The 21,893-nt window shown below is 39.3% G+C and overlaps 1 protein-coding gene across 3 annotated transcripts in view; it reads left to right on the top strand.

Moving 5' to 3' along the window:
• Positions 1–20,272, top strand: part of scai (suppressor of cancer cell invasion) — a 47,472-nt gene extending 27,200 nt beyond the window's left edge. For all 3 annotated transcript variants that reach the window (XM_079657459.1, XM_079657460.1, XM_079657458.1), the window contains 6 exons: positions 576–677; positions 1,007–1,085; positions 2,183–2,282; positions 2,572–2,653; positions 3,198–3,270; positions 19,696–20,272. In XM_079657459.1, coding sequence (XP_079513585.1) covers positions 576–677; positions 1,007–1,085; positions 2,183–2,282; positions 2,572–2,653; positions 3,198–3,270; positions 19,696–19,718 — 459 coding nt within the window. In that variant the 3' untranslated portion in view covers positions 19,719–20,272. The remainder of the gene's footprint in view (positions 1–575; positions 678–1,006; positions 1,086–2,182; positions 2,283–2,571; positions 2,654–3,197; positions 3,271–19,695) is intronic.
• The last annotated feature ends 1,621 nt before the right edge of the window (positions 20,273–21,893 follow it).

Consider the following 21,893-nt stretch of genomic DNA (forward strand, 5'->3'; position numbering starts at 1 on the left):
GCTTCTTGTTAGGTCTCATAAAGGAAGCAGTGTGTCCCAGGGCCCCTCAGCAGAGTGTCCCAGGGCCCCTCAGCAGTGTGTCCCAGGGCCCCTCAGCAGAGTGTCCCAGGGCCCCTCAGCAGAGTGTCCCAGGGCCCCTCAGCACAGTGACCCAGGGCCCCTCAGCAGTGTTTCCGAGGCAGAGGTCGCGTTAACCGAATATATTCCGTCTATGACGGAATTCTTTTGACAATGACGGAAAAATCTGATAGCAGTCCGTCATTTTGACGGATTAGAACAAACTCAAAACAGCGCCAACGTTTCCCCGCAGCAGGGCTCCAGTGTTATGCCCCCCCCCCCCCCCCCCGCATTAATAGGTTAAATACATTAATTTAAAAAAGAACAAAGTTGATGGTTGAAATCAAATAATATAGCATCCCCACTTATACTCAACTGTGGCCAATGGTGTCTGACTGATTACGGATTATAAACGTGAAGAACACGTCATTTCCTCCAGAAGACTAACTATCCTGCCAAGCATACAGAAATGTTGGAATGAAATTTGAACAGTAATTCTTGAAAACCTTTTCCCACAGGAACCAAATGAGAAGCCAGCTAAAAGGGAAAACCCTCACAAGTATCTGCTGTACAAGCCCACGTTCAGCCAGCTTTATACCTTCCTGTCTGCCTCTTTTAAGGTCAGTGTTCGCTCTTCATAACCTTCTGGGTTAAATACTACTCAAGTTAATGGTCTGTATTAAAACATACAATATCACCACGATTTGTCACGTATATTCACCACATGATACGGCATATATGCAGGTTATTATTTAGTTTTATCGAACGTTTTTTTACAGGTGGGGGGAGATTCTCATAGTTGGTAACAATATTTGGTTAGATTCTCTCCTGCCGATTATTCTTTTATTTTAATATAACAATTTCATGTCAGCAGTGAAAGTACATTTAGCCCTTCCATCTAAAATATACTTAGCAAAATCATCTTTTCTCTCATTGCCCTCATGTTTAGGAATTGCCTGCCAACAGCGCTCTGCTCGTCTACCTGTCAGCGACCGGAGTGTTCCCCACCGGACATTCAGATTATGAAGGTAAGTAAATGAACACAACTCATAATCTTACTTATGTGTTCTGAAATTAATAAATACAAATGTATATTTTAAACATAATATTAAATGATATATCATTCACATTGGCAACTTAACAGGCAAAGGTTGTCTGAATGGGTGCGCTGTGTTATTCTTGGCACGGCATTCAGCTTCTTAGCTGCGTCCATAGAAGGCAGGCTACATCTGAAAATATTGGTTTCATGTTTTGCTCTTTCCGACCTTATCAAACACAAACACAATTAACTTTCTAATAATGTCAAATGAAAAGTTGCTGCAAAAATGTAGGAGGGGTCGTTCCTCCCTCTTATAATCATTATTTAATAAAGACTGCAATTGCAAAAGAAGTCACTGATGATAAGAGATTTAAAAAATGAATGATGAAGCTAATAATGTCATGTATTCCATACATAAAGTCAGGAAGCTGTACTTGGATCTGACCGTCATGTAAAGCAAAGCTGGTTCTTCTGATTGACTTTGACACCACTTAATGGTCAGGTAGTTTAACAGAAGTTTACAAAACGTTACGTTGTTGTACCTTAAAGCTGGGGTTGGCAGTTTCTTTTTTTAAATGTCATAAATACCTCTCGTCATATTGTACCTCAATTGATCTGGGAGAAAGCTTCAATTCTACATCTTTCTGCTCTTTTTAGTCTTTAGACAACCTACACTCAACAGGGCATTTGACCAATCACGGGTCATTGCAGAAAGAGGGCAATCCTATTGGATGTTGTACAAATGAAGATGTGCAGTATGTCCCTTCATATGGGGAGAAATAGTTAATGATTGTTTTGACTTTCGCTGAAGGCTCACAGTTACAGTAAGAACGGTTCAACTATCATCAACATTTTCTCTCCATATCTGAAACACTTTCCTGATATCGTAGCGCTAAATCCTGTAATCACAGAATGTTATCTCCCAAAAGTCTGCCCAGAAAACAGGAGGGTTATTCTCATAAAACTGCCTCTAAACTGTATAACTGTGACACCCATTCGAATGCATCAACATCTTTAAAAAGCAATCACTGAGTAGAAAGCTATGTCTTATCATGTGTTTCATGTCTTATTCAATGTATCCTGCAGGACCATATGACTTTGGAGGAGTTCTCACAAACACAAATCGAGATGTGGTGAACGGAGAGACGGTGCAGAAGAGGAATCAGGCCCAGAAAGAAATGCACTGGTGATTATTGATTTGTTTTATAGATGTATTCTAATTCTTAAAGATGTTGATTTAGAAACATTTTGGAAAGCCGAAAAGTTGAATATGTGTCCATGTTTAAGAGAAGAATGCTGCTTTAGACCTAACCCAAGAATACATTCTGTTTGATGTTGGGACTAAGTCTAAATCTGATCTGATTCAGTCAGATGTGTGCTGCCCACACTCTGTGTTAATAATAGTGTTAATTATATAATATAACCATATGTAGCCAGCAGAAGCTTCCTGACATGTACCTGTTGTGATGTTGCAGCCTTCATCCAGGAGACTTATTCCCTTTCACCCGGAAACCACTTTTTGTAATTGTGGATTCTACAAACAGCAAATCCTACAAGGTGCGTAAACATGTTCCGACAGCTTTTCTCACTCACCTGAGACCTGACACACATGTTTAGATTCAGTGTGACTTATCATTTCCCATTGATATCATCTTATAACCTACTTGCACTTATAACGTACCCCATAAAACTTCCTGACCATTATCATGTGTTTAAGTTCTCTTCAGTATCAGAGTAATCCAGTGAAGTCGTCTTTACATTCAAGTGTACCCTACAAACAGGATTTGCTTATAAATCATTGAGCATACTTTCAATGGTATCAATTTGTCAAATATGAACAAATGTAGGCAAAGAAAACCACGGGGATAAGTTGTAGCCCACAGCTAACCAACTGAATATGTGCATTATTGCACTCCCTGTTCACATCCACCGAAACCTCCAAATAATGTGAATAATCAAATTTATTTGATGATTCTCTGAATGTTTATATTATTGGGTTGGGGGATTAAAAACCCTATTGTGTATATGAATGAATGATCTGACCGTAAATGTATATTCTTATAATTAATCTGACTTTGTTGTCTTTTGTTTGTCCTTATAGCATTTCACTAATCTGTTTGGCCAGCCTCTGGTGTGCCTACTATCTCCTACTGTATATCCCAAGAGTGTGCAAGGTGTGTGTCACTCTACATCAACACTTCACTAAATGATAGAGCTGATGATACATGTTAAATACTCTTACTGTCAACAAATCACATGAACAGACCAGTGTCTGTGAGGGGGGGGGGGGGGGGTACCTGTACTACCATTCTACTTTGTATGCCAGAAGAACATTCAGTACATCCAAAATATATAGCATTAAATGCACAGGATATCAACACACTCTCACTCCATAAACGTCCAGGAGCGACGCTTGGTCAGGGTCCCCGTGGTGTGCAGTTGTGACGCTCCTAGGCTCCTTCAGCTAGGAGATAGGCAAATAGTTTTTCAACTGATTGCATGTATTCCCATCTGCGGCGGGATTTGACGCTCATGGAAGCACGGCATTCGTTTGTGTCGGCAGCCCTTAAAGGCAATGTGAGCGTCCATTCCCATTGGATAACAATAATAGAATTGTACACCCGGAAGTAAGTATTCCCCTTACTGTCGATTGATTTGACAGTGATATCTGCACTACTCATCGACTAAAAAACACCAGATTATCCTTGTTAATTACACAACATTGATTGGTTTAAATTGTGTGCAATGCTTTTGTATTTTTCCCCTTCGATTCGGAGAAACAAATATTTTTTCGGAGTAAAGGATGGCAGAAGACACTACACTACCCAGAATCCCCAGCTATCGTTTAGGACTACACCATGTGCTCTGTTTGACAAACCCCGTGATTAGTTCTCAAGCTCTGTGATTGTATGTTGGAGTGGCAGTGTGCGAAGTTTACACGCGCCAAACAGCACTTTGAAATAGAATGAAACCCATCGACGGCACACTATCCAAATCAAGACTCGAACGTGTCCTAACGTGTACCCCCCCCACATTTATTTTAGTTACTTTACAGATTTGGATTAATGATGTGAAATATAAACAACCCTTAAATCAGACTTTAGTTACACCTGTGTAAAATTCAGGAAAAGGTGATTGTCAAGTGCCAACAATCAGGAGAGATATTTGATAGTGGGTGCTTGAGAATACGAAACATTTATCTGCAGATCCCTATAAAGTATATTCATTAATCGTTATTCTCTAATTGTTAATCAAAAACTGTATATAATGGCTATTTTGCACATCCTTTTCAAGATTTCAAGATTTTCAAAAGTTTATTGAAATATCATATACACAACTAACTGTAGTTATGCAATGATGACAAACTTGGGTCATAGGTTCCTCAACAAGAGATCTATCAATATGTGTGTACCTCCACCATTAAACTGTCATATTCTGCACATTTCTTATTCTATCTACATACATCTTATAAGAGTATAATAAATATGTATAATATCGGTTAAAATAAGTGCTTCAACATAGTTAACATTGCAGGAAAGTTGATTGTCCAACCCAGTCTCATAAAAAAACATGTAATAACTACGTTGGTCCACAACTTGGACGTAGTATTTCTACAAAAACGCCTCTGAAATTGTAGGATCCCTACGTTTTTTTTCACCATTCATTCCAATGGCTGGCTTCTATGTCACGTGATCTTCAAATTTCTCCCTGCAGAAAAAAAAAACATGGCCGAACTTTGTTTTATTCTCGGTAGAAAATGCCTATTTTAAGGTTAGTTTGGCCATTAAAATGCGTTTTGATGTCATTTGATGCAAGAAATATGAGTTGTTATTTCAGATTATGTGTGCAGTGGATGTACATGATCTTTAGTTTGCTAGTTATTACGAAGATTACTTCAGGAAATTGTGTCTATACAACGTTTTCATTGTTACCAAGGTGGTTGCTAGGGACGCTACTATCGATATTATTTCTGTTATGTTTTGTAACTGTTTAATGGTGTTATCTTTATTGCTACCCCCTTCCCCGTCAATTTATAGTGTTGGTCCACAGCGCAAACGTATTAGTTAACAAAATCTGCATCTAAAATTGTGGCATAGATACGTTATTTTCCCCTGTGCAATTCTCAATTTACTCAACAATAAGACATAATTATCCTTGTGTTTATTTATTTGTTTGATTATTAAACCCAAGTTGGAGTCCGTCAGGACCGAGGGTCGGAGCAGCTAATTTGCTTTAGAGAATATTACACCCGGAAGTAAGTATTTTCTCCGCTTCGCTTGACAAACCCTGTGATAGTCCTCAAGCTCTGTGATTTGGATGTTTGAGTGTGCTCCGAGGGTTACGCCCAGCGTCGAACAGCACTTGAAATGGGATGGAACCACGGCAGACTGTCCAAAACTGGATTTGAACGGGTTAAGCCCGTCCCCAGAACTACACATGCTGGCTATTGTGTTTCGCAATATGTTCTCTATCTATGGTACGTCTCTACTGGGAGTTGTAGTTTTAAAAGACGTTTTCGTATTTCCCATAATAAGAAGTTGCCAGTATTAAACTGTGTACATTCCTGGAGGTTTAGAAGATAGGGACACTCAAATTTAAAACATATAATTAATAAATGGGTGAAAATTGCTTGTGCCCATAATGGGCAGCATTAATATATACCCACATGACAGCTAAGGTCAGAAGAGCTTTATTTAACAGCTGGTCTTATGTCTGTGACCCCTCCTGTTGTTCATTGATAAGCCTGAAACATGCACTTGTCAAGGTTCAGAGGCAAATATGGCAGTAGCCATCGATCATCTTAAGATAAGATATACTTTATTGATCCCAAGTTGGAAACATTTGCGTTACATCAGCATGTGTAACAGTTGTAAATATGCAGTGGTGTTTATTTGTAAATCATTTAGTTTAATCACACAAATTCTGTGTTTTATATTTAATAATTCTGTGTTCTTTATTTATTGATTGTTCAATACCTGACAAGGTTGGGTTTCACACCGCAGTACTTTTCCCACAAAGGTTCATGAGAACTTAGTTCATGAGAACTCTTTAGTTCTCATGATCGCGTTCACACCGGAATCAGTTCCTGGGGGAAGAATTAGGCAAATGAAGCCGCTGACGTCACTTCTTCTTCTGCTTTGGGTTTACTGGCAGGCCGCAAACAACTTCATGCCGTATACTGCCACCCGAAGTCCCCGGCCGGAAGTCACCGGAGTTGGGGACTGGCTTCAGTAGAAGCTGCTGGGACTCCCAGCAGCTTCTACTGAAGCCTTCCGAGTAAATCGCCAGAACGCCGACACCTCATCACTCCACCGCTCCCATGTTTTCTTTTGTGTTGCAATAAGTTATTCTCTCTGTCTTTCTGCGCTGGGCTAATGCTAATAATGCTAATGCGAGGATATTAAAATGGCGGCTTCACAAAACCTTTTGGGAGTTTTTACGGGGCGTGGTTTGCATTCCGCCCAGCCAATCAGACATAGGACCCTTTTTCTGCCACCAAAGTTCTGATGAACTAATTTTAGTTCCGGCTCTTTTTGGTGTGAACGCGACATTTCGGAACTATATCAGAACTAAAGTGGGAAAAGTGCTGCGGTGTGAACGCGCCTATAGTTAACATTGTTGGAGGTATGCACAAATATTGATAGATGTCTTGTAATGCACTGTTGAGGAACCTGCGACCCAAGTTTTTCATTCATTGTATAACTACACCGTTTGTGTATATGATATGTCAATAAACCTTAGAAAATCTTGAAATCTTGAAAGGGATGTGCAAAATAGTCATTATATACATTCTTTAATTAACTATTAGTAGAGAATAACGAGTAATGCATATACTTTATAGGGATCCTATTAATATCTAATAATACAAATAATGAAATTCAATAACATGCTTTAACCACTAGGTGTCCCTTTTTATATCAGCTGTGCACCGTTATGGTGTAAATACAGCCTATCTACCAATTGGATCAAATATAAAAGTCTGCCGAATTAGTGTTGATACTGCAAGGAGACGTATTGTGTGAAAAGAAATGTAAGATGTTGTTTAATTGCTGAAACAGTGGGGCAAAAAAGTATTTAGTAAGCCACCAATTGTGCAAGTTCTCCCATTTAAAAAGATGAGGCCTGTATTTTCATCCTAGGTATACCTCAACTATGAGAGACAGAATGAGAAAAAAAATCTAGATAATCACATTGTCTGATTTTTAAAGAATTTATTTGCAAATTATGGTGAAAAATAAGTATTTGGTCAATAACGAAGTTCATCTCAATACTTTGTTATATACCCTTTGTTGGCAATGACAGAGGTCAAACGTTTTCTTTAAGTCTTCACAGGGGCCCTTTCTCATTTCTCTAACTCCCCTCATCGACTCCCCTCCTCGACTCCTATCCTCGATACTTAGTCCCGCCCACAGGAGATGCGAGCGGAGGAGCCGAGGAGGGGAACCGAGGAGAGATGAGCAGCAGGCGGTTAGAGAAATGAGAACTCCTCTCCTCTGAGCGGTCATTTTAAAGAGACGTCCATTAATGATGACAGGAGGCACAGCAGCCCTCTGTCTGATGGACAGATGTGTTCATGATGACTTATATATTTACTTTTAATTCATTCACAGTGCGGTATAATGAGACAATAACAGGCTACAGATGCGGACACACAAACACAAACAGACACACACACACACACACACACACACACACACACACACACACACACACACACACACACACACACATGTATATATTTATATAAATATATGCAATTTCAGAATCAAACAAAGCACTCGCATAATAACGTAACACTATCAGAGACTGGATATATCCCTCTCCCCTCTCTGGTCGCTACAATGAGGAAAATAAATTACGGGCCAAAAGTTTTATTTATTATTTATTTATTAAGTATTAAAAGTAAGCAGAGGACACCAAACCAACTGAGACCTGTCTGTCCGCTGTATCTACGCACACACTGTACAACACACACGCACCTACAGCTCCTAAAACAGACTACAGCCGTTGTATATTTTATTATGTGAAGCACTAAATGGTTTTAGAAAAATATTGACTCTTTGATTGTAGATATCTACTAAACTAAAGCAGAGTAGGCCTGTTATACTGAGTGATATATATTATACACACTACTCAGCTTTCTGCACGGACCTCACAGCTGTTCTCACTGTAAACATCATGTCGCGATGAAAGCAGTTAATAAAATAATATCCAGGGGATGCATGCAGAGCTGTCATTGGCTGAGATAAGTCCGGCCGTGCGTCACGACTCTTTGAAACATCTCTGTTCCCGGAAATGCATCCACGAAGGAGTCGTGGAGGAGCGTGGAGGACCCATCAGTGTATCCTCGGTTATAGCTCCTCCAGAGAGCCTCCTCGACGCTCGATCCTCGGTCCTCGAAGTGCATTTAGAGAAATTAGATTTCCTTCAACATGGCGCGCTGAAATTCATCTCCGGGTCACTACCGGAGGACCGAGGAGTCGAGGAGGGGGGTTTGAGGAAATGAGAAAGGGCCAAGGTTTTCACACACTGTTGCTGGTATTTTGGCCCATTCCTCAATGCAGATCTCCTCTAGAGCAGTGATGTTTTGGGGCTGTCGCTGGGCAACACAGACTTTCAACTCCCTCCAAAGATTTTCTATGGGGTTGAGATCTGGAGACTGGCTAGGCCACTCCAGGAACTTGAAATGCTTCTTACGAAGCCACTCCTTCGTTGCCCGGGCGGTGTGTTTGGGATCATTGTCATGCTGAAAGACCCAGCCACGTTTCATCTTCAATGCCCTTGCTGATGGAAGGAGGTTGTCACTCAAAATCTCACGATACATGGCCCCATTCATTCTTTCCTTTACACGGATCAGTCGTCCTGGTCCCTTTGCAGAAAAACAGCCCCAAAGCATGATGTTTCCACCCCCATGTTTCACAGTAGGTATGGTGTTCTTTGGATGCAACTCAGCATTCTTTCTCCTCCAAACACGTCTAGTTGAGTTTTTACCAAAAAGTTCTATTTTGGTTTCATCTGACCATATGACATTCTCCCAATCCTCTTCTGGATCATCTAAATGCTCTCTAGCAAACTTCCGACGGGCCTGGACATGTACTGGCTTAAGCAGGGGGACACGTCTGGCACTGCAGGATTTGAGTCCCTGGCGGCGTAGTGTGTTACTGATGGTAGCCTTTGTTACTTTGGTCCCAGCTCTCTGCAGGTCATTGACTAGGTCCCCCCGTGTGGTTCTGGGATTTTTGCTCACCGTTCTTGTGATCATTTTGACCCCACGGGGTGAGATCTTGCGTGGAGCCCCAGATCGAGGGAGATTATCAGTGGTCTTGTATGTCTTCCATTTTCTAATAATTGCTCCCACGGTTGATTTCTTCACACCAAGCTGCTTACCTATTGCAGATTCAGTCTTCCCAGCCTGGTGCAGGTCTACAATTTTGTTTCTGGTGTCCTTTGACAGCTCTTTGGTCTTGGCCATAGTGGAGTTTGGAGTGTGACTGTTTGAGGTTGTGGACAGGTATCTTTTATACTGATAACAAGTTCAAACAGGTGCCATTAATACAGTTAACGAGTGGAGGACAGAGGAGGCTCTTAAAGAATAAGTTACAGGTCTGTGAGAGCCAGAAATCTTGTTTGTTTGTAGGTGACCAAATACTTATTTTCCACCAGAATTTGCAAATAAATTCTTTAAAAATCAGACAATGTGATTTTCTGGATTTTTTTTTTCTTCTCATTGTCTCTCATAGTTGAGGTATACCTAGGATGAAAATTACAGGCCTCTCGTCTTTTTAAGTGGGAGAACTTGCACAATTGGTGGCTGACTAAATACTTTTTTGCCCCACTGTATATTTATGATCCACCTCACGTTTTCAGTGTTGGCGGCAGTTCCTCATGTTTGTCTAGAATTCTTCTCATCAGGGCTCTATAAATAGAGAACTACGGCAGATATGTAATATTTAATGCAGCCGAACCGTGTATTACAATGCCGTTATTGATGACTTTCAAAGAGAAAAGCAAGCACACTCGGAGTAAAGTATTATTTTATTTCTTAAAAATGTTTTCGGTCTGTTTCCGGTATTTGTTTATGACGATGTGATGTGAGATGTGAGACTGGGTTAGAGAATTGCACAGGGGAAAATAACGTATCTATGCCACAATTTTAAATGTGGATTTTGTTAAACTAATACGTTTGCGCTGTGGACCAACACTATAAATTGACGGGGAAGGGGGTAGCAATAAAGATAACACCATTAAACAGTTACACAACATAACAGAAATAATATCGATAGCAGCGTCCCTAGCAACCACCTTGGTAACAATGAAAACGTTGAATGGACACAATTTCCTGAATTAATCTTCGTAATAACTAGCAAACTAAAGATCATGTACATCCACTGCACACATAATCTGAAATAACAACTCATACAGATGTAGCGATTAATTTCAGAGAGGTTGAAACGCGAGGGCCGTGATTGGTACGTGATCTGCCCTCGCTCAAGGGAAAACCTCCAGCTTGACTTGAGACCGCCCCCGTGATAGATAAATGTAATTATAATGAAGCCAGCTGCAATGGATCATTGATCCACCAGGGTTGCAGTGGGGTTCCACACTGGAGCTCATGTGAAATAAAGTCAGATACAGTACGCTGGATGTACAGCGGAACTTTGTTAAAGGTCACATGTCATGGCCATTTCCACTGATCATAATTCCATTGTTGAGGTATACTAAAATAGAAAAATACTGTGCAATTTTCCAAACTCACATTGGTTTCGCATACAGCATCTCTGTAAAGTATGTGTATTCAGCAGTATTCACTTTCTCCACTAAACAACTCGCTGCACATATGAATATACTGTATTCAACTTCATTAAAAGATCAGGATCCCAAAGTGTAGCGGAGGGATCCTGATCGGGTGTTATTTTCCCCATAAGGAACAAGTCGCTGCAAATTATCCCGCTTATTACATGGCCACATTCTCAACAAAGTAACGACATGACTCCCAATATTAATTTAAATGCTTTTATGGATTTAGAAAATGTTTTTATTGATTTAAAAAATAGTTGTATTGATTTAAATTGACATGCATCCGCTCTGAAAAATAGTCCGTTGTTACCGTTTTTTAAACATTCTGAATAAAACGGCAGCTCTCTCCCCCCTCCCCCCTGATCTTTCTTCTCCAGCAGCTAAATTAACTGTAGGTCACTCTGAGTGACCATAGACTGTATGTGACAAGCTTACAGTTAGTGACGTAACAACACCATAAAAGCTGGTGGGTTGAAAGCAATACGGGAGGTAAAAATAACTAGAATAATTGTGATTTATTTATTGTGGCTTTTATGTTTTTAGGTATGAAATATTATGTAATTCAGGCTTATAATTCACCCTTCTCTAAAAGCCTTCAACAATGACAATATTCATAGTAATTTAATAAATCCTTCCAACACACATTGTAAAAAATAGCCTACTGTAAGTTAAGAAATCATTCCAATATGTACATCTTCTGATGTAACAAAAATAACATTATAAATAGTAACATAGCTGAACATGGTATTGCACATTTAGCTTTGAGTGTTACTCACCTGAGATGTTTTTATTACATGAATTAAGGTGAAAGGCTTTTTAACATACAGGGATGCAAACTCATCAGGTATGAAAAAGGTGACAAGGATCCGAGCCCCCGGCTCCCCCACCCCACGGAATATCGGCTTTAAAATGAGGAATAACAGAGGATTTTAGCAGTCAGAACAACTAAAGCAGCAGTGTTAATAATAACAGAAACGCCAAAGAGTCCCATCTAATAGAAATATATAAAAGCATTTATTTTAAATTGTGTAGCAGTCAGTTTATAATTTTGGCAGCACTGTTGAGCATTTTGAAAATGTATTTTCATGCCTCTGTGCAAGGCTTAGTCTTTCTATCTTTATAGCCACATGGTGTAAAGTAACTAAGTTCATAAACTCAACAAATACTATACTTGGGCACAATTTTGAGATACTTGTACTTTATTTAAGTATTTCAATGTTTTGCTACTTTGTTCTTCTACTCCACTACAGTTCAGAGGTACATGGTGTACTTATACTCCCCTACATGTATTTAATACCTTTAGTTACTTTACAGATGTGGATGAATGATGTGAAATATAATCAAGTGTTAAATCAGACTTTAGTTCCACCTGGAGTAAATCCACAAGCTACCCTTTAGTATACAAAGTAATTCAAACTAGCTGCACCTTTACCAGCTTTGAGAACACTTTCATGATCAATCATTATAAAAAATATCATATATATTGTTCTGAAATGGACCAATCTGCACAATGACTACTTTTACTGTCGCTACTTTAACTATATTTTGATGAAAATACTTTTCTACTTTTACTTGAGGAACATTTTGAATGCAGGACTTTTACTGTAACAGAGTATTCCTACACTCTGGTACTATTACTTTTACTCAAGTACAAGATCTGAGTTCTTCTACTTTTACTCAAGTACAAGATCTGAGTACTTCTACTTTTACTCTATTACAATATCTGTGTGCTTCTACTTTTACTCAAGTACAAGACCTGAGTGCTTCTACTTTTACTCAAGTACAAGACCTGAGTACTTCTGCTTTTACTCAAGTACAAGACCTGAGTACTTCTACTTTTACTCAAGTACAAGACCTGAGTACTTCTACTTTTACTCTAGTACAAGATCTGTGTGCTTCTACTTTTACTCTAGTACAAGACCGGAGTACTTCTACTTTTACTCAAGTACAAGATCTGAGTACTTCTACTTTTATTCTAGTAAAAGATCTGAGTGCTTCTACTTTTACTCAAGTACAATATATATATATACTTATACCACCTCTGTTTATAGCCTATGAAAAAAACTATTAGAAATAGAAGGCTAAAGCTAACGTTAGCAGATAGTGACAATGTATGCTAGCTAGCTAGCTCAACGATTCCTTAAATAATATTGCCACAGAAAAACTTTTCAGTTCACATCACGCTCTGCCGCTCCGAGAGGGAACTCTGCTCTGAACACCTGAACGGCCCGTTCTAACAGTTGTTCACCAGCGGTCCAGTCTGTGCCACAGTGACTCCGGACGCACAGTTAATATTAACGAACACACCCGTAGGTAATGTAGCTGCTGAAGCTAGACCATCATCTCGGAGCAGCAGAGCCTTATTATACATCCATGAGCAGAGCCGACAGGCAGGAAGACTCGAGCACACAGCTCGCACTTCATTATAATATATAAAAAAAGAACACCATGCGTGTCATGATGGCACATAACAGCTCACGGCCGCAGATTACTCCGGGTCCCAGACCCCCCCATACCCCAAAAATATTTTGATTGCAGATCTACATGAATCACACAAACGACCTATTTTGGATTCAAAATGGTGAATTTCGCCAAAAGGTGACAATTTTGCATCACTGAACATAGACAGAGCACAACTGAAACATAACATCTGAAACGATGTAACAGCATAATACACTTTTTGGGGATGCAGCTTGGGATGTGAGGAGTGAGGGACACGGCTTAGAACGGGCGTGTCGCCTACTGTCCTGCCAATGTTGGCAGGACAGTAAGGGAAAAATGGGAGAAACCTCAGGGAGAGCAACAGAGGAGGGATCCCTCTCCCAGGACGGACAGACGTGCAATAGATGCCGTGTGTAAATTGAAAAGATAATACATTTGCAACATAGGTAGTCCAAATGTTTGGAAATGCATGTGTGTATAATAGGAAGATGAATCCACGAGGATATCCATCCAGGACTTATGATCCAGGACCACAGCCACGACTCAAGATCCAGGACTCGCGATCCATGACTCAGGATCCCGGCGTATATAGACACCAAAAAGAAAGAAATTTGGGGAAGCTGGGTTAATCGGAACATGAGAGTACACAGGTATAGACAGAGAGAAGGAGGAAGTAAGATGTCCCCCGACAAACTACGCCTATATCAGCAAAACTAGGGGCTGAATCTAATCAGCCCTAACTATAAGCTTTATCAAAAAGGAAGGTCATAAGCGCACTCTTAAAAACGGATAGGGTGTCTGCCGTCCGAACACAAACTGGAAGCTGATGTAAGGTCATCCACGTTTTTAAGTCCTTGAGGCAGTCTTGAATTTTATTTAGATGATTAATTTCATCAGGCTTGATTGATAAATATAGTTGAGTATAATCCGCATAACAATGAAAGTTTACCGAATGATTCCTTATAATATTGCCTAACGGAAGCATATATAATGTGAACAAAATAGGTCCGAGCACTGAGCCCTGTGGCACTCCATGGCTAACTTTGGTTTGCGTGGAAGATTCATCGTTGACACGTACAAACTGAGAGCGTTCAGATAGATAAGACCTAAACCAGCCTAAAGCAGTTCCCTGTATGCCAACTAAGTGCTCTAGTCTTTGCAATAGGATATCATGGTCGATAGTATCAAATGCAGCACTGAGATCGAGCAAAACAAGAATAGAGACAAGTCCCTTGTTTGAGGTTATTAGAATGTAATTTGTGACTTTAACCAGAGCTGTCTCTGTGCTATGATGTGTTCTAAAGCCAGACTGAAAATCTTCAAATAAATCATAGTTTTTTAAGTAATTACACAGCTGTTTTGCGACTGCTTTCTCAAGAATTTTTGAGAGGAACGGAAGATTAGAAATAGGTCTATAGTTGGCTAAAACTTCTGGATCGAGGTTGTGCTTTTTAAGAAGCGGTTTTATCACTGCTACTTTGAATGATTGTGGAACATAGCCTGATAATAAAGACATATTCATAATATTTAATAAAGAAGTGCTAATTAATGGAAAAACTTATTTTAACAGCTTTGTTGGAATCGGGTCTAAGATACACGTTGATGGTTTAGAAGAGAGAATCATTGAATTTAATTGTTCAAGGTTTATGGCTGAAAAGCATTCTAGTTTACTATCTAGTGTAACATTAGAACTTACGTTTCCGGGAGCTGTTGATAACACTATACTGGTCAAAGGCAAGAGGTCATTAATTTTGTTTCTAAGAGTAACAATTTTATCGTGAAAGAAGCACATCAAATCATTACTACTGAGTGCTATTTGGAATAGAAGGCTCAATCGAGCTGTGGCTCTCTGTCAGCCTGGCTACAGTGCTGAAAAGAAATCTTGCATTATTCTTATTCTCATCTATTAATGAAGAGTAGTAGGCGGCTCTCGCTTTACGCAGTGCTTTCTTATATTCATTGAGAGTAATATGCCAAATTAAACGAGATTCTTCAAGTTTAGTGGAACGCCATATCCTTTCAAGTTGTCTCGACTTTTGCTTTATTTTGCGGGTTTCGGCATTATGCCATGGAGCTAATCTCTGTTGTTTTATTTTTCTTCTTTTTCAAAGGAGCAACAGATTCTAATTTTATTCGCAGCGCATCTGTAGCACTATCAACAACGTGATCAATTTGGGGTGGTGTACATTTTGTATAAGTTTCCTCCCTTACATGCAGACATGCTATCGAGTTAAGTATTGGTGGAATCTCTTCCTTAAATTTGGCTATAGCACTAACAGATAGGTTCCTGCTGCAATGGCTTTTGACTAATGCTTTGTAGTCTAGTAACAGTACTTCAAAAGTTACTAAGAAATGGTCGGATAAAGCAGGATTATGCGGTTCGACTAATAGTTGCTCAATTTCAATACCGTAAGTCAGAACAAGGTCGAGAGTGTGATTATAGCAGTGGGTTGGTTTATTTACACTCTGACAAAAACCAACAGAATCTAATATAGAGTTAAATGCAACAGTAAGGCTATTTTTATCATCGTCAACATGAATATTAAAGTCACCTACGATAATTACTTTATCTGTTTTAAGTACCAAAGCTGATAAAAACTCAGAGAATTCTGATAAGAATTCTGAATAAGGACCTGGTGCACGGTACACTGTAACAAATAAGATTGGCTTCAAAGTTTTCCAGGTCAGATGCGTAAGACTAAAAACGAGGCTTTCAAAGGAGGTATAATTTAATTTTTGTTTAGTATTGATAAGTACATTTGAGTCAAAGATTGCTGCAACTCCACCTCCTCGGCCCGTGCCTCGGGCAATATGAGTATTGATATGGCTGGGTGGAGTGGCCTCATTTATGCTGACATATTCTTCATGTTTCAACCAGGTTTCAGTGAGACAGCATATATCAATATTATAATCTGATATTAAATAATTTACCAGTATTGCTTTAGATGCTAGAGATCTTATGTTTAAGAGACCACATTTAATCTTCCTGTTTTGTTGCACTGTAGTAGTTGTTACATTTACTTTTATTAGGTTATTATGTATGACACCTCTATTAGGTTTTACCTTAAATTGTCCTTGGGCAGACACACACACCGTTAATATTGGGTATTTTATTGGGTTCGGGATTCCTATGGATGACTGCCTAGGAGAGAGCGCAGAGAAGCGTGTAAGACTGCGACTCCGCCTCCTGGTCTCAACTCCAGTTTGTCATGGATTAAGTCCACAAAGCCCTGAAATGTTTGCCGAAATTAGATTTGCACCTTCCAAAGTAGGATGAATGCCGTCTCTCTTAATCAGACCAGGTTTTCCCCAGAAGGCTGTCCAATTATTTACGAAGCCCACATTGTTTGCTGGGCACCACCAAGACAACCAGCGCTGAAATGATGACATGCGGCTATACATGTCATCATTGATCAGATTGGGGAGGGGACCAGAGAAGATTACGGTGTCCGACATTGTTTTAGCATAACTACACACCGACGCCACATTAAGTTTGGTGCATTCTGATTGGCGTAAACGAACATCATTACCACCGACGTGAATAACAATCCTACTGTATTTACGTTTATTTTTAGCCAGCAGTTTAAGATGCGCCTCAACGTCGCCCGCTCTGGCCCCCGGAATGCATGTGACTGTGGAGGCTTCGGTCTCTAAATTCACGTGTCTCATAAAAGAGCTACCAATAACCAGAGTTGGCTTCTCAGCGGGTGTCTCGCTGAGTGGGGAATATCTGTTAGATACGTGAACGGGTTGGTGGGGACCTGTGGGTTTCGCGTTATGCCCCTTCTGAACAGTCCCCCAGTCTCCCTGCTGCTCGGGAGTTGCCGGGGGAGGGCTAAGAGGAGCTACCTTTTGCCGGTCCGCACCGGCTAACATGGGCTTTACTGTAGCTGAGTTACTTTCTAAGATGCGGAGCCGGGCTTCTATGGCTATGATTCCTGCCTCCAACCTAACAACTATACTACATTTAACACATGTACCGGTACCAGTAAAGGAGGTAGGGAAGTAACCAAACATGAGACAGTTAGATGAGGAAATAGCACCCGAGGGTGGGGAAAGAGCCATGGCTAGCTATCAAGCTAAAGTAGCTACCGTTAGCAAACCCGAAAAGAGTGTAGGCAACTGTGGAGTTACAGTCGCTAAGAGAAGGAGAGTTGTGAGTGCTTAAGCTGTGGTAACGTGTGATTACAACGTCAGGCAGTTGCCGTGATCAAGAGTTTTAAAACGATCTATTAAGTTTAAGATAATAAGCTATCAGCAACAGAACAGGCACACGGGATACCCGGAGATGACAACAACAACCGGAAGTTACAACATGCTTACCGCAATAGTGGTCCGTGTAGAAACAGAAAGAAAACCTCCTTCACTTCATGAAAGTGTTTTAACCACACACACACACACACACACACACACACACACACACACACACACACACACACACACACACACACACACACACACACACACACACACACACACACACACACACACACAATTGACATGAAATCACTGACAAATATGAATATACTGTATTCAACTTCATTAAAACGTTATTAACGTGCCTAAACTCAGTAATTCACAAAAAATATTTATATTTTAATGGAGCCTCGTCTGCATGACGGGTGTTATTTTCCCCATAAGGAACAAGTCACTGCACATTATCCCGCTTATTACATGGCCACATTCTCAACAAAGTAACGACATGACTCCCAATATTAATTGAAATGCTTTTATGGATTTAGAAAATGTTTTTATTGATTTAAAAAATAGTTGTATTGATTTAAATTGACATGCATACGCTAAGAAAAATAGTCCGTTGTTACCGTTTTTTAAACAGTCTGAATGAAACGGCAGCTCTCAGCTGTGTTTTTACCATAGTATTTACACAACTAATGGCCCATCAACCACAGCTCTCTCCCCTCCTCCCCCCCTGATCTTTCTTCTCCAGCAGCTAAATTAACTGTAGGTTACTCTGAGTGACAAGCTTACAGTTAGACACAACACTGTCATTGCAAGTGACCCTTAAAAATAAAATAAAGCCTACACAACATCACAAAGGCCTCCTTTCTGTGTGTATGACATTGTAAGAGTGGTAAAGTACTATCTGTGAGTCTTTTATGTTAAGCTTTTTTATTAATATTATTAACTTTTATGTTCAACTGCTAAATTCGTTACTGATAAAAAAGGGCTTCTACTGTACCTAATTACCTTAACATTAGAACCGCCAGAGGTTTTTGTATAGGCCTACCTAAAACCGTCAAATCCCGCTATTAGAATGCAATTTTTAACAACATAGGGTGCTACATAACACACTTTCAGGAACAGTCACGGACTGGGAGACTTTAATATTTTATTGAAAAAAAGTTACATTGCACACACACAACACACATCACACAAATTGACCCGATTGGCGGTTCTAGTGTTAAATAAACTCACTAATTAATGAAACCAGTTCAATACGCATTATTCTTGTTCTTATCGTTCTTTATGAGCGCAGAAATAGTCTTAAAATCAGATCTGTTTTTTTAAATGAAATCTGACGGCAGGCAGTTAGCTCTGATCACCTATGATAAATGCGCCACACCTAATCGCTGGCCATTCAGCCACAGAGCTCCCTCTATACAAATCAAACTGTAGACGGTGTGAAAGCACCTATTGTTTTAAATAATGGTCGGAATGTGACCTGTGAGCCTTCTGAATTACCGTGGGACAGCACATTCTAAACTAAAATGTTCAATCAATAAAGTAACATCTTATCTCATCTTATCTTAATAATATCTTCATATTAATAATAATAATAAATCATACAGTATGTGTCCGAAAGGGAGCAGGAGGAAGCAAACACAAAAATATACAAAAAATATACTGCATATTAAAGCAAACGATTGTAAAGGTAAAAGTATGAGCATAACAAATAAAGAAGTGTAATGTAAACATTTACATTATTATTATGATTATTTAATATATAAAGACTATATATTATTGAATTACAAAATTAGATATACTTTAGTTGATCTAAAATATTGATGTGTTCAAATGCTCTTCAAAACACAACTGAACGTCCATGAAACTTGTCTTTCTGTATTTGTGAATCAAGCGCCATCTCCTGGTTAAAACCTGAAATTGAAAATCTGGCAACGCCCTCTTGGAAAATAGTGGGAGGGCTTAACATTCCTCTATACTGGTCTTAGGCAGGTCATAGGCAGGAAGCTGTAAACTGGAGTCTGAAATTAGGTGCTACATCTGTATTTCTCGCATCAAATGACATCAAAATGCATTTTAATGGCCAAACTAACTTTAAAATAGGCATTTTCCACCGAGAATAAAACTAAGTTCTGCCATGTTTTTTTTTTCTGCAGGGAGAAATTTGAAGATCACGTGACATAGACGCCAGCCATTGGAATGAATGGTGAAAAAAAACGTAGGGATCTTACAATTTCAGAAGCGTTTTTGTAGAAATACTACGTCCTACGTTGTGGACCGAAGGAAGTTATTACACGTTTTTTTGTGAGACTGGGTTGGATTGTCAAGTCCTAAAACAAACCATGCAATATATTAAACGTTAAGTACTTTGTCAGGCTTAATATAGATACCCCCAAAGCTTTTTGCTTACATATTTAAAAGAAGACCTTAACCTAAAGTATTATTTAATGTTTAAATAAAGCGTAATTAGTTTGTCTGTTTTGCACATCCTCCTATTAATATCTTTGTACATCCGGCACTAAACTGTTTTATTCAGTTCTAAACAGAGCCTTCTCCGTTGCTGCACCCACCTTCTGGAACTCACTACCCCAATCCATCAGAGATTCTTCCTCCCTCACAGCATTCAAAACATCACTCAAAACATCACTCAAAACCCACCCGTTCAACACTGCATTCAACCACCCCGCCCCCCTATTTTTTGTTTTGTTGATCACTTTTTTTCTTTTTTTCTTTTTTTTTGTATTCTCTGTCAAAGCGTCTTTGAGTTTCTTGAAAAGCGCTATACAAGTCCCATGTATTATTATTATTATTATTATTATTATTATTATTATTATTATTATTATTATTATAGATACCATTTACAGTATCTTCTTGATATTTTCTATTCTATATTTCTATCATTGACCTTCTACTTTCCTCCTATTTTGTATATACTCTTAATATTTAAATGTTTTCATAAAATATAACACATTTAAAAGTGCTTTACAAAAATGAAAGACATTAAGGAAAAGGCATTTTAAACAGTCATTAAAAAGCAACACAATCTACCTGCATTGCATTACTCTAAACGTGTAATAACGTGCTTTAACCAGTAGGTGGTGCGGGTTAAAAAGCTGTCAAGTTTACAGTGTTAACAAAATAAAATATACTGCTGTTTCTGGTTTAGTTTACGACGGATATATTTAGTCATTGTTTTGATATTTGTAACACAAAAGCGATGGGAAAAACCCACAGCAACACAGAAAAGATGGTCTTAACATGACCCAGCGGTCTAGTAGTTAATAAAAAACAATAATATCAAAACAAAATATTACTACTAACTTTATTGTGAAATTCAAAATGAACAGTAAAATAGTTTCCGGTCTATTCTGAGCCCGATCTCTGTAGATAAATAAAAATAAAGAACTACGACAGATGTGTAATATTTAATGCAGCCGAACCATTTATTACAATGCATTCATGTGATGACTTTCAAAGAGTAAAGCAAGCACTGCTGAATAAAGTATGATTTTATCTTTTACGAAACGTTTTTTTTTCAATCACAGAGCTTGAGAACTAATCACGGGTTCGTCAAACAGAGCACATGGTGTAGTCCTAAACAATAGCTGGGGATTCTGGGTAGTGTAGTGTCTTCTGCCATCCTTTACTCCAAAAAAATATTTCGTTTCTCCGTCCGAATCGAAGGGGAAAAATACAAAAGCATTGCACACAATTTAAACCAATCAATGTTGTGTAATTAGCAAGGATAATCTGGTGTTTTTTAGTCGATGAGTAGTGCAGATATCACTGTCAAATCAATCGACAGTGAGGGAATACTTACTTCCGGGTGTACAATTCTCCATTATCCAATGGGAATGGATGCTCACATTGCCTTTTAAGGGCAGCCGACACAAACGAATGCCATTCTTCCATGAGCGTCAAATCCCGCCGCAGATGGGAATACATTGCAATCAGTTGAAAGCTATTTGCGTTCCTTTATGAAGCTGAAGGAGCCTAGGAGCGTCCCAACTGCACGCCTCGGGGACCCTGACCAAGCGTCGCTCCTGGACGTTTATGGAGTGAGAGTGTGTGAGGATATCCTTGTGCATCTGATCACATGTTGCAGTATGCAAGCCAGGCAATGCTTTTCTGATTCACCATCCAATCAGAAATGCGTCGAGATGGGTCGAGATTCCAGACAAAAAGTTAGTTACATTACATATTACTTGTTAGACGCTTTTATCCAAAGCGACTTACATACAATACTGTGGGCAATCCCCACAGGAGCAATTTGGGTGAAGTTTCTAAGGGACACAACGACATGCTGACTGCAGTGGGGTTTGAACCTGTGCCCCCCTGATCCCAACAACAAGGC

Source organism: Notothenia rossii (genome assembly GCF_949606895.1).
Source record: "Notothenia rossii genome assembly, chromosome: 11".
NCBI classification, from domain to species: Eukaryota; Metazoa; Chordata; class Actinopteri; order Perciformes; family Nototheniidae; genus Notothenia; species Notothenia rossii.